The 14,137-nt window shown below is 41.2% G+C and overlaps 1 protein-coding gene across 1 annotated transcript in view; it reads left to right on the forward strand.

Moving 5' to 3' along the window:
- The first annotated feature begins 3,066 nt into the window (after positions 1 to 3,066).
- Positions 3,067 to 14,137, forward strand: part of HERC2 (HECT and RLD domain containing E3 ubiquitin protein ligase 2) — a 114,825-nt gene continuing 103,754 nt past the window's right edge. Inside the window, exons 1-3 of the mRNA XM_035558099.2 lie at positions 3,067 to 3,181; positions 3,480 to 3,596; positions 14,006 to 14,120. Of these exons, the coding sequence (XP_035413992.1) occupies positions 3,161 to 3,181; positions 3,480 to 3,596; positions 14,006 to 14,120 (253 nt within the window). The 5' untranslated portion in view covers positions 3,067 to 3,160. The remainder of the gene's footprint in view (positions 3,182 to 3,479; positions 3,597 to 14,005; positions 14,121 to 14,137) is intronic.

A 14,137-nucleotide genomic window follows, 5' to 3' on the forward strand; every position in this document is an offset into this window, starting at 1 on the left:
GAAGTAATGGGCCTCGTCATGATCTTTTAATTGCATAAAACTGAAATTCTGGCCAACAGTTCAGTTCAGAGTGTCTTAAAATAAAAAAAGCTACTTGTAAAATTTTGTCACTTTCTTTGGGAAAGCCTTCATCACAGAGAATTAGCCAGGAAATTCTTTGTGACCTGTTTTAAGCCCAGAGTGGACTGGATTTTGTATTTTGTGGATGATAACACACAAAGACTTCTAAACTCAGTGGGAGAGCTCAACACAAATGGCTCTTGAAAAAAATTACAAACAAAAAAGCCATTGTGTCGCAGCGAACAGTTGGGCACTGCTCTTACAGAGATGGTTTTGTGTCCCTTTCACATGAGTAACAATTATTGAGAGAAAATGAGAGAAAAGGAATGTCCCACATTTTGCTGCTGTTAGAACAAGAACAGACTCCCTAGAGCTCATACATTTAAAATAATTATTAATTAGTAAAGATTTGACCGTTATACCTAGAACACCTGCGGGTAGGGCAGGGTACTGGTTATATGTAAACATATTCTTTAATATTTGAGGTCCTTTATGAATAAAAAAGTTTATTCTCATCTTTTGTTCAGTGGTTGTTAAGGTTTTGGATTTAGTCACTTGAGAATGCAATTGTCTCATTTTTTGTGACTGATCTTGTCATTGCTTTTGATCTCATTGGCACAGGTGAAATAAAAACAAATATTGTGCTGCCTAGATTGTTCAGAGACACTTCTTTTCCTTCTGTCTGTTCTGCTTTAGATTATTAGTATTAGTTTATTCAGTTAGTTTCTGTTCTTCCCTGTCTCCTTAGACCTGTCTGACTGTAACTGCAAGTGCATGGAGGTGAAGGGAGGGCACCATCCATGCTAACAACCCTATGTTTTCCAGTCTTGCATGTATACCACCATCCTACTTTTCCCTTTATCTCCTGTACCCCGAAAGTGCCTCTTCTCTGGTATGTCTCCTCCGCCACATTTACAGCAAAAGGGAGGTCTCCTGCCCAGAGCCAGGCATTTTTAGAGCACACTCTATTGTTTGTAAGTGCTCTAATAAGTGCAACAGAGAATAAGACCCTATTAGAAGGCATTCTGATATATTTACTTATTGCTTTAGTCTGTATTAATAGTGATTTATACAATATACCTAGAAGCAGATACATGTAAATGACTGACTTTGTCTGTCCATGGAAATTAGATTTTTCCGCGTCCAGCCATTTTGCTGGAGGAAGCAAGAAAAGAAGTGTGAGGGTTTTGACAGATTTGCAGTGAAAGCCGAGAGTTTTCTTCCACCTCACTAGCAGCCTGCCCTGCCATCCCGAGGATGTTGGTGTCTCTAAGGCAGGGACATCAGATCCACTTAATGATTTTCTTGGGTGTAAAGTAGGTTACTTTAGCAAGCTGGACCATAAAGGATGACATCTGGTGAACCGATTTTCAAGATCATATAATCCTGCTTTAAAATGGAAATATGCATCAGAAGAGTAGAGCACAAGAGCAGCTGTGGAGTGGTAGCACTTCACCTGTTTGGCTTGAACTTGCCTTCAGAAATCTGCCAGACATGTACATTTACCACCTTCATTACCCTGGTCTGTCAGAAGTAAAACAATACATCATTGTTATTTAAACAACATCAGAATAACATAGTTATTGATGGACTTAATAGTGCAAGTACTGTGTATAAAGATGATTACAGGTTCCAGAGTCTTTGCATTTTCTGATTATTAATGGAACTGAATTGTTTTTTAATAATATCATCAAAATAATTATGTTGTTTTACCAGATACACTTGTCTCTCTGAAAAATTTGGTGGGTACATAGTATTTTTGTAAATGAGAATGCCATTTTAGATTGCATCATGCTATTACAGTGCATTTCAAATGCAAACAAAAAATTATTCATCAGAAGTGAAATCTAAGTCTGGAAACACAAAATAATCATAAATTCTTCAGAAGTATCACTATCTGTTGGATTTCCATGGTTACTGCACCCAAATATGTTTTGATTTTTGTGGAAGTGAGTGAGTACAGGAAGTTCCAGCTGAATATGAGAGGGCACTTCTTTACTATGAGCACTGGCACAGGTTGCCCAGAGAGGTTGTGGAGGCTCCTTCTCTGGAGATATTCAAAACCCGCCTGGATGCCATCCTGCACAATGTGCTCTAGGTGATCCTGCTCAGCCGGGGGGTGGACTAGATGGTCTTCAGAGGTCCCTTCCAACCTCGGCCATTCTGGGATTCTGTGAGTACCTGCTAATTGGGCCAATGATTCAAGTCTAACAAGTTAGACAGTTATGCACTCTTCAAGTTACTCTCATCAAGAGTTAACAGCAGAAGATTATTGCTGCTTGTTATTTAGTAAAAGTAAGAGATTTATCTGAAATAAATGCAAATGACCTTTCTGGAGAGCCAAACAAAAATGGCAGAGAATGCAGCACATGCAAACCATCTCTCAGGCTGCTGCTGCCATTTTGGGTGCCGCTGACCTACTCATCACTGACCCTTCTGCCCTGAAATATTTGTGTAAAACCGTATGTTTATTTATTTAGGAATGAGCGTAACAGCGGAGCCTGCAGCTAAAATGACTGAAGGAAATAACACAACAAAAAACTTTTTTATTTTTTATGTTTTTAAATGTATCTCTGGGTATAACGGAGGGCTGTGTTTTTGCTACTGTCTATTTGATTTAATTTTATTTTAAACCGCGAGGCGCTTTAACGCTTCAGGCCTTGACCATGCTGGGGGGGATCGGGGGGGCGATGCTGAGGGGGACCCCCTCCCTCTGCGCACTGCCCATCTATCTCCACTGCGCCGCTCCTCTCTATGGTGCGGCCTGCTCGGGGCAGGATGTCCCGCCTCTCCCTCCGCTTCTGATTGGCTGAGGGCCTCTCCGGCGTGCACAGGGGCCGGGCGGAGAGGGGGCCGAGCTTCCCCAGCTTCCAGTGTGGAGGGAGGGCGGGCGCGGAGAAGGCAGGGACCGGCGCTGCCGGCGGACGAGGAGGGGGGGGGGCGGGCGGGTAGCAGGGAGGAGGGGCGAGGATAACCCGGGGCCGAGCGGGGCGAGGAGCCGCCGCCGCGGGCGGCCGGTGAGTGCGGGGAGCGGACAGCGCCTCCATCGGCTGCGGGGGGGGGGGACACACAGAGATCCCCCCGCACCCAGCCCCTGGATATGGCGGCGGCGGCGCCCCCGGTGCGGGGCGGGGGCCGTGCCCGGGCCTCCCTCCCTCCCTCGGTCCCTCCTTCCCTCCCTCCTTCCCTCCCTCCGTCCCCGAGGGGCTCTGCTAGGCCGCCCGTGCAGCCCGGGGAGGCCTTCCTCGGGTGCTAGGGGAGGGGGTGGCCGCGGGTTTCCTCCCCCCTGAGGCCCCGGAGGGGGTCTCTTACACCCTAAATTATTAAAGACCCAAGGGGAGCCGCCCTCATCTCGGCTAAAATAACCCCGCGCTGTTCGTTTTGTATGCCGGATCGTTATTTTTCTCCTCCTGTGGCAGGTTGGGTTGCTCGGCCAGCCCGGAGAGGAGGCTGGAGAAGGGAAGATGTCTTCTGAATCTTTTTGTCTGGCTGCGCAAGCGAGGTTCGACTCCAAATGGTTGAAGACAGACTTACAGGTGAGGCGTTAGGGGCTCGTGTCGCACGGCGGTGACCTTTCAGGATCAAGGATGCTTGTAGGCTGAGCAGCTGACAAACAGAAAGCTGCAGCGTTGCTGATGAGATGGCTTACTGAAAGAAATACGTACGTGATATAACACTGCACGTGAAGGAACACTAAATTATTTTGAGCTGCAAATAGATCTGTGTTGGCAGTCCAGTCTCCTCTGCGTGGAAACAACCTGGACTACACGTGTGTGTTATTTTTGTGGAGTGCCAAAGCACACACCTGTGTATGCAGCATTACTGTTAGAACAGAGTTCTTCCTTTAGGCTGTTGCCAAACTTCTTATCTGCAATGGAGTTGGTGGTTTTAATGCACAAGAGAACTGATGGGAAAGACACTGGAAATTAACTTTAAATTTTAAAGAGTTCGGATTAGCTTTTACTCCAGTTGTTTGGGTAACAGGTGTAGGCTTCCTTTAAATTTTGTCCTTTTCCAAGGGAATTGTGTTTGTATCGAGTCTGTCAAAGAGATGTGGTTTAAATGGTACTGGTGTTTGTTGAAATGTACCAGTGTAGGGTGAGTTTTGCTTTAGAAGATGACATGTTTATTTATCGAGATTGTGCGGTAGAGGATTGTGTGGTAGAGGAATGATGCTGATATCATGTTTGCCCAATTCAGGTTTGAAAACTAAGAGGAAAATACAGAGAAGTTAAAGTGGTTTGGGTCAGTTACGTTTCATTTGGATGAAATGGGTAACTAGAGTAAGTCCTTGTGTTGTACGTCTTCCTTCCTCTGGATGTAGCATAGAGATACCTTACTTTGAATAACCTTGGCAAGTTCTTGCTCAAATCTCTGAAGTTCTTGTTGGGACAGGCCAGTTGGTGTTATTCCTTTGATATAGATGTATTTATTTATTAATTGCATTCTGAGTGACTTTACCCAGAAGTACATCATGGATGGGCTGAATGGTAGAGTTTAGCTGTCATTGTGTCCAGTCAAAGGTCTGTTCTATGGACTTGTGACCCAAAAGCAGCCTTTTTCCAGTATTTTACATCAAACAAGCTAAATCGGATTCTAAAGTGACGGGTTTTGTATGTAACCATCAGGGCTCTACTATATAATGTAAGTGCCATAAAATTACAGAGGTCACTCTTGATTTGGCTAGTTTAGTTCTGTGTCTCATTTTCTTATCCTTTCCAAAGCCAAAAGTTTGGATTCAAAGTTAGATGTTTTGGCTAAGGAGGTGAATACACTTAGTACAAAAAAAAAATTGAAGATGAACATATTCAGAATTATAGAAATACTTTTCTAGTCACTGGATACTTAGTTCTAGATTACAAATAAGTTGCTTTGACTATTGTAAAATTATAGCTGGAAAAAATTGCCATCTGTCTGTAATGACTGCTGAGTATGGATTGCCTACTTTTCTTCTGTATTATACAAGGTGAAAAATGTGACTCTTCATGTGATTTGTCATATTTTTCCTCTCTGTTGTAATGCGTTTTTTTTCTACATCCCTTTTTTATGCTTACATGCACTTTTGACAGGAAGGTTTCAATTGCCTTAAGGATTATTTTCAACTGAGTGTATAAAATGCAGTGAAATACTTGTCTTTTATGGGATAGTTGTATAGTTAATGGGTTATAATAATGCCACTAAATAATAAAAGTCTTAATTTGTAACGAATCTCTGTGAATAAGTTCTTTTATGAAAGTTCTTTATGAGTAATAAGTTAGACTGTAATTGCCAGGGTACTCCCTTTGTTTTCTTCTAATCGTGCTCTAGCCAAAATAATGAGATTAATGAAATAAGAGAACAGTAATCGTTTGTGATCTCCTGGACACAAACATCGTTTCTCTGGAATGTGAAGCGTAGCCAGACCTCCCAGGTATAATACAGTTTTCTTACTAGGTTAGCAATTTTTGGCATTAGGCAGGTCCTCATCACAGAACTCTGTGTAGACGTATCTGTATGTTACTTTTTATTAATTTTTAAAAAAAGGCACGTGGCTCTTGATTTACTCTTTTTATTGTATTAAATAGCAGATATCTTCTGTCAAGTAAAGGGGTTTGAGGCTATGGGGAATTTTTGCATTGCATGATTGACCAGTGTGACCTAGCTACTTGTGAAATCTCTTTATAGACATAAATCTTGTATCACTTTGTTCTATTTGTAGCAAGCATGCAGGTTTCCTGCCCTGTATGTGTTTTTACCTGCTTATTGTAGAAAGGCCTTGACAGTGTTCAAGATACTATCAACAGAAATTGAAATTATGATAGTAATACCTAGGAGAGCTTTGAACAAAGGCACGCTGATTTAAGCGAATGGATCAAGCTGACTACACGTTACTGATTAGAATTGACTCTGAAACTCTTCACTTTGCACCTAGATTCGTAATTCCTTGCTTTACAGTAGTCAAAGAGCATGTTGGTGGGATTCCTTGCAGAAAGAAAGTTATGCTGGAGAGTTCTTAACCTTAGGAGACATACAGAGTCCTTAAAAGTAATTTTCTTAGTCCTTAAAAGTAACTTTGTTGTTGTTGTTCTTGAATAACATTCTTTGCTGTTCCCTAATTTGAGGGTTATAGCTGGAATTGGAAGGGAAGCATCTCTTCTGGTTGATGAGCAGTCTCCAAAGTCTGACTCCTCCATTTTTCTTGCCTCTGTTGCCAGAGGCTCTTTATTTAGACTTGATGGCTGTGGCAGTCATTGTGAATTAGAGGCACTGAAATCTCTGATAATTAGGTTCTTTTTTGACTTTAGCTCAAGACAATGTTGCAGTAATAATGTAATAAATGATACTATAATGTTATGTGCATTAATAACAGTCCAGTGTAGTGGTATTAATGGAATAAAATCCATGTGTCATTCTTTTCTTAGCATGGATTGTGTTTAATCACCTGTGAGAGCCACTGTTCCAGCTGGCATTCAGGTCAAATTTAAGTATACTTACTGAGTTTTGGGGTGTTAGTGTTAATAGACAAAGCCAGCGTGGTGTAGCATATTATTACTGTTCTTAAGAAAGTATCTGAGCGCTTTTGTAGTAACAGCGAGCCTTTAGCCTCCAGGAGCAACTGACATGGTGTGGAAAGTTGGTGGAGACTATATATCTTGATGACAGAATTTTTGCTTCTGTTAATTTCTCTGAAGCTGATTTAACATTATTATAGGAGGCCAAAATGCTCTATAAAGACTTAAGTGCAGCCCACAACTGTCAGGTCTTTTTACAAACTTTGTAATTAGTTGGCCTGTTATCGTATGTTTTACACCGGCTAGGAAAGTCTAAAAAGTTTAGAAAAGTCTAAACACTCATTTTGTAAATTGTGTTTTATTTGTGTTTTGTTAATGATTTTAATGATGTTTAATGATTTTTGTTAGTTTGTGAGTTCCTGTTGGACCAAAGTTAGGCTCTGTGTTGCCTGAAAAAACAAACTGCTACAGTAGCTGAAAAATTCAGATAGTTCAGCTCAGTATGAGGTTGCATCAGCAATACAATATATGTAATGTTTTCTTATGTGCATGTATCAATAATATAACTGTATAACAGCTAAGTAATCCTATGAAATAATAAAACTTGGAGTTGCTAGAAAGGTTGGATTACCACTCATTACATTTTATTTTAAACATTTTATATTTTTGGTTTTGTTTTAATGCACATTAAAACACATACTCCTGTATATTACTGGTAGAAACCATCACATGTGTAACAAAATCTGTGTGAAATGGGAGATTGTGTTCTAATGGCTATTCTAACGAAGGCATCCCTCTTAAAAGGAAAACATAACAATATACAAATGGTAGGGAAGATTAAAGTTGTTTACTTAAACCTAGATAAGCAGTTTGCCAAGTCAATTTGAGCTTAAAATAGTGCCATTTAAGTGAAGGTACTGCACCGGTTGTTTAGAACCTGATGCAGAGAACTTTAATTAGTGATGGCTGAATCATAAAAATAGAATCAGTCAGCTAATGAGATGCATGCATGTGTCTGGTGCTTATTGGTCTGCCCATTCTGGATCCTGCAGAGGACTACTGCGCTTAATAGCAGGGGATAAGGGAGAAAAGCTTTCATATTCCTGTAGCATGGGAAAAAAAAAAAAAAACAAACACAAAACTTTAAGCAATAGTGAAAGGTGCAAGGGCTGTCTACAGAAAAGAACAGGATGGATTTTCGTTGGTTTTCATTCAGTTTATGGTTGGTAGGCTACTTCTGTCTTCTTTTGCCACAGAGATTTGAGAGATCTTTCTAAACTGAAGTAGCCTCCTGTTAGGGTTGTATTTGCCTGAAATCTTTTCACCTTCCCCCAAAGTTAAATTTGGCATCCGTATTTTTGTGGAAGGCCAACTCTTCTAGCACCTAGGTCAGTATCTTTGCTGATGTAAATAAATGACGTCTTGACTGTTAAGAAGCTAGTGAAAGTTGCTTTCTTTGTTTTGTTGATTTCAGAGTCATTTTCTTCTTAGTTTCAGTATGCTGATCAAAAATGAAATGTAAAACTGCAAATGAGAACTCCAACTTAAGTTTTTAAATGTAGTGAAATTTGTAATGGAGAATTTTTAATATCTAAAAAATGAGGTAATGCTCTCCCTCTAAAATAAATGATTTCCAGAGGAGGGATGAGGACTGGACTTTACATGGAGCGATAGGTTGGAGAAGTTAAACTCAGTGTTTGTGCAGGTATTTGAGCTTAGAGCTACTGTTCCACAAATGGAGGAAGTTAGAGAACTTCTCTTTCAAGTTTGAGGGTAAGACTGTTTTTCTTTGCTTATGGCTGTTAAATGTTACTAAAATTTTGCAACGAATGGAAGCCTGGTAGGCTGTCAACAGGGGGACATTTCTTGTTTGACCCCAAATCTGTTGAAGTGTTACAAGGCTGCTGGACTTTACTGTCTTTGTCATCAGAGCTTTAGAGCAATATGTTAGACCTAATGATGTTCCACTGTGCTTTGTATGGGTGTGATTTGTGGCATGCTTTAACAGGGAAGGAGGCTAGGACAGAGTATTGAAGACAAAAAATGAAACATAAATTGAAGGGATTCAAAACAGTGAGAACGGTGGAAAGACTTAGGAAAGCACTTACTGTTTCTCCTGTGATATGCTTCTGTTCATGTGTTGAAAAAATATTTTTCATCTATTTCTAAATAAAAATGTATTTTAATGTAGCCTTTAAAATGCAACCAATGGCTAATGCAGAAGTAGCTGAGTGGAAGAACAGATTTCTGTCCACATCCCCTCCCCAACTGCTGACAATTCTGAGGTGAAGATTATTAAGTAGCTTATATTTTAAATCCATATTGACGTTTTGTGATTATCTTCTATTTCCAATGTAGCTGTATATTCAGGAATCCTACCTGAATCAGACCTTATGGTCTTTTATGTTATTTTCTTTCACTTGCATCATTTTTCTTGAGCTCCGTTTAAGTTTGCAGAGGCTTCTGTGCTTGTTACAGGGAAGTTTATGAAACCACATCAAGAACGTGATCTGCTAGAGCAAGTGGAATAAGCATTGTCTGATTTTAAAAGGTTGTCTTAGAACCAAATCACAGCTTCTGATGGTTTGTAAAGTAACTTACCGAAAACAAACCTTGTAGTGGTGTTTTGAGGATTCTCGGAAGCTTATCCAGTTGTGGTTGCAATGTTTCATTTTCTAGAAATGTAAGGAAATGCTAATGCCTTGTTCTGTGGAGGTAATGGCAGGAAAGGGATGTATGGGGGCAGAATTTCACTGCCAGCCCCATTGGAGAATAGGAACAACATATGCTAGCAACCAAACTAGAGATCCCTTTGACTTAATTAAATCTTCTACTAGACAGAGTAAATCACAGTTTAACTGTGGAGGTAAGATTAGCAAAAGATTAGAGTGGGGGCTGCTCAGTTTACAGTACAGTAAAAGTTCGCTTTGAAGTCTGTTTGGGCCCTTGCTTTTTTGACTTGGGTAAGTGATCAGGACTGAGATTTAGGTCTGTGTGGGAAGTATAAATTTGGCTAGGTGCATGCCTTAGAAACGCAGAGATCAAGAAGATGTGGTCTAGAGATGAGAACGTGTAATAAATGGTGGAAGCAGGTTGGGTTTGTGAAGGTGAGGTGTAAAGGAGATGAAGATACGTGGTCTTTCCTGAAAGGAAGTTAGGAGGTGTTATGGGAAAGATGAGGGAGATCTGGGGCATGGGGAATGCTACTGGATACGATGAAACGAGTAGGGAGGTTAAGAACATGTGCCAGGGCTGTAGGGTACTGGTTAGTGGGGATGGAGTTACGGCATTGCTGTCATCTCAGACTTAGGAAGCAAGTGTCTGGGAGGTGGGGCAAGCAGGGACTTGGGGTTCTTGTGGTAAATTTACAGAGCATACATCTCTGCAACTGTTGACAGTTGGAAACATTCAGTGAAAACTTATTCTTTGTTAATTTACTGAGTTTGTCAAATTAATCCCTTTATGCATTCACAAATGAAGTTACTCAATTATTAGAGGGAAAGATGATCGTGTGAATCAAATAACTAGTGGGTGGGTGTTAGACTTGTACTCTTGTACTTGCAATCCCAGTATGTCAGAGACAATGAAGAGACAGTAACATGTAACATACTCCTGCAGAATATTTGTGAAAAGTCATTGTGAACAGCGCCCTCTTTTTTTAATAAGTAATTTGCATATTTAAGTAACTGTATGGCATGCAGAGGTCCCACAATACATTTAAAGTACTAAATTCTGTTGGTTAATAATTCATTTGTATTAAAACATGTCGACTTTTCTGATCCTGTTATTCTGTCATGTTGTGCTTACACGTGCAATGTGCTAGCTGGGGAACGAGGTGAGAAAACCTACTGATTGACAAGCCCGGAATGCATCAGATTTCCTGACAAGTCTTAAAACACTAGAAAGAAAGAAGGCAGGATTGTGTAATCAAAGCAGAAATTTGACCATAGAGTTGACTTATTGTTATCTTCAGCTGCTAGTGTCACAGAACCACAGGATGGTGGAGTTTGGCAGGGCCCTCTGGAGGCCACCAGGCCCAAGCCCTGCCCCAGCAGGGCCACCCAGCGCAGGCTGCCCAGGCCCATCTCCAGGCGGCTTTTGGAGATCCCCAAGGAGGAGACCCCACAGCCTCTCTGGGCAGCCTGTGCCAGGGCTCCTCACCCGCACAGCACAGAAGTGCTCCTGGTGCTCAGGGGGAGCCTCCTGTGGGCCAGTTTGTGCCCAGGGCCTCTTGTCCAGGCACTGGGCACCACTGAAGAGAACCTGGCTGCGTTGTCGCTGCACTCTCCCTTCAGATGTTTGTTGACATTGATGAGGCCCCCCTGAGCCTCCTCTTCTTCAGGATGAACAGCCCCAGCTCACAGCCTTTCCTCATACATGAACTACTCCAGTCCCTTAATTGTTTTCATGGCTCTTCACTACACTCTTTACAGCTCATGTCCCTCTTGTACTGGAGAGCCCAGAACTGGGCCCAGCGCTCCAGGTGTGGCCTCACTGGTGCTGAGCAGTGGGGGAAAGATCACCTCCATCAACCACTGTCAGTGCTTTGCCTGATGCAGCACAGGACACCACAGGCCGCCTGTGTGGCAGGGACACGTTGCTGGCTCATGTTGAACTTGGTGTCCAACAGGACCCTCAGGGCCTTTTCTGCCAAGCTGCTTCCCAGCTGGGTGGCCCCCAGCATGTGTGGATGGATGGGGGTGTTGTTCGCCAGGTGCAGCACTTGGCACTTCTTGTTGAACTTCATGAGGCTCCTGTCAGCCCATTTCTCCAGCCCGTCAAGGTCCCTCAGGATGGCAGCACGATCCTCTGGTGTATCGGTCACTCCTCCCAGTTTCTGTGGGTTAACTGAAATATGAAGGGAGTTGTGAAACTTCTGTTACGGTTCTGGAATTTTTGGATTATGTCAATAAAGCTTCTTGAACAATTTACCCCTTTAAAATTAACCTTTGCTTCCACTTCTGAATGTCACAGTGGCACTGTTTAATGTGTTTGCTCTACATTGAGTAGGTTAATAGTGACCCTGTTACAGTTGGAATTGAGTTGCCTGCAGTTACGACACATGAACTGGTTGTAAGTACTGTTTCTTCAATGTGCTTTCAGGCAGTTGCTTTGATTATTGCTACAAGAGAAGTCCGATATTCCTTTACCTTCAAACTTGTCCCTTCCCCCTCTCCCCCAGCGCATATACCACTGGCAAAATGTTAACGACAGCATGAATGAAAGCAAGTTTGTTTTTCTGAGGGCTGCTGGTGTAAGCTTCCACATGACATATTTGGAGGAGGAGGAGGAGCGGTCTCTGACCTGTAATCTCAGTGGTTGCTTTATCTTTGTGCACCATAACAAGAAAATGACTGATAAGAATTTGAACACCAAACCCAAGGCAGAAGAAATTTTGTTTACTCTTTCAGTTTTTAGCTGCTTGAAGGACTTGCATGAGCTTTGTGCCATGCAAAAAGATTAGAGGTTAAAAAGGAAAAAATTCTTTTCATTCTACTGTAGCAGTGCTTAGAAAAGTAGGAAGTTTTCCTCATTAATATAATGTTGCATTATGAAGAATCATGAGTTTAAAGGCTGTAGGTTTTTTAGTGTGTAAGTTTAAGGGCAGTGAGAATTATTTTCCATACCAGGGTGATTTGAGAACATAAAATATAAAAGATGACAATTTAATAGACAGAAGTCTTTACTTTGTGAAAATTGTTATTTTTGCAAAGTCTGTTTTTTGTGATCCATCCGAAGAGTTGCTGCCTTTGCTATTTTTCAAGCTTGTGTTTTGCCATAGGTTAGCATTGAGCAGGTGAACAACCTAAAATAATTAGACATCTTCTATGCAACAGGAGCCAAAAACAGCGAAAAAGAAAACCTATCACTGAGAATTGGGAAAAATAAATTCTTTACGTGTCCCAGTAAAGACTATGCCCACATCAGATGAAGGAGAAAATGAATGCCTGTGTCTTTGTTGAAATATTTATAGACCTAGAACAACGCAAGAAATTCAGTCGGTGGAAGAGGATTTGTTTTGTTTTGTTTTTTACATTGTTGAAGTGCAACTTTAGTTCAATCTATTCTGTTTGTTTTTAATTTAACCCAAGTGTAAAGTTTTTAGCAAAACCCAATCTCTGCAAGAGGCCCATGTTCTGTCTAGCCCCGAAGAACAAGGAATGTCACTTTCTTTAAAGTATTGTCAAAATGTAATTCTGGTGCGGCATAATTGGTAAATTGCAGATGAGTTGAATAAGATCTAGGTCAGACTGTGTGATTCTTCTATTACCCCCCCGAAGAAAGGAAGTAGCAAGTGACAAATACATACAATTTGTCAGCCCGTACTTTGGGTAAAAGAAAAGGAAATCATTAATACTTGTTGGAGTGAATTTCTGGCTTATGCAATATGAAGTCAAAAAGCTAATGTGGTAATTTAGTGTGCTGCAGTAGTGTCATAATGTGCAACCTGTCTTTAATTTTTCATGTTACTTAGATTAGCTGGGTCAGCAAATGACTTCCCTGCAGTTGGTTGTGGCTCTTAAAAACCGTAATCTTTAATAAAATATCTTTAGGAAACTGATCAAAACAAAGTACAAGCAGACTTCTGTGGATAAAGGCAAATATTAACAGCAGTTGTGTAACTTCTTTGTGTTATTCCTCCTCACTTAAAATGCTTTGGACTTGAATGTTAGTTACATAACACGAGAGTGCTTCTAAATAAGCTTTCAGCATTTTTCTTGGATGTCTCCGCTGCACTGCTCTGGCATGCTGAAGGAATTCTGTTTGCCAGTTTCATTTACTCCCCTTCTCCCTTCTGCTGTATGGTTGCAAATTCTAGCCTGGTTATTAAGGAATTCACTTGAGATGTAGACGCCCGTTTTGCAGTGTTCTATAGAGCAGAGAACACCAGCAGCAGAGGACAGGTTATCTTGGTCATTAGGTTTCTTCAAGGGAGATTGACATCGTTGGTAGTTTCACACATTGGTGGCCTTCGTGTCATGTACTCTGACTGAGTTCCACGCTCTTCAGTCGCTGGTTTGGAGAGGGGACTGTAGTGACTTCCCCTGTGCTTCCCCATGTTGTGACTTCAAGTAGCCTCAGTTTACTGGATGGCTTGTCCCAAAGGGGAAAAGGGATCCCCCTCCCCCATTTACCCAAATTACTGCATGATGTTGTCTTGAATGTGTGGGTATTTCTGAGGTGACCAAGTCATGCTTTTGATGAGAGTTACTCACCAAAAGCAAATTGATCTCACCGTATTTGAGTCTACACAGTCAGATCAGATAGAGCTTTTAATCTGAAGATAGCATAGCTAGAGAAGCAGTGATCCTGAAAACCTTTTAGTCCCTGTCAAACACGCACAAAGAATTTGCCAGTGAGGTGGCATATAGTGTTTTTTTAAATTTCTTCTGTGTTGGCTTGAGGGGAAAAATACAACTGTATGTAACTGCATATAACGTTTATTTTAACAGCTTGCTTTTACACGAGATGGACTCTGTGGCTTATGGAATGAAATGGTAAAAGATGGGGAGATTGTATATCCTGGAACAGAATTAACACAAAGTAGTGAACTACCTCCAAGAAAAGGTATGTTTTTTGTATTA

Source organism: Cygnus atratus, chromosome 1, assembly GCF_013377495.2.
Source record: "Cygnus atratus isolate AKBS03 ecotype Queensland, Australia chromosome 1, CAtr_DNAZoo_HiC_assembly, whole genome shotgun sequence".
Lineage (NCBI taxonomy): Eukaryota > Metazoa > Chordata > Aves > Anseriformes > Anatidae > Cygnus > Cygnus atratus.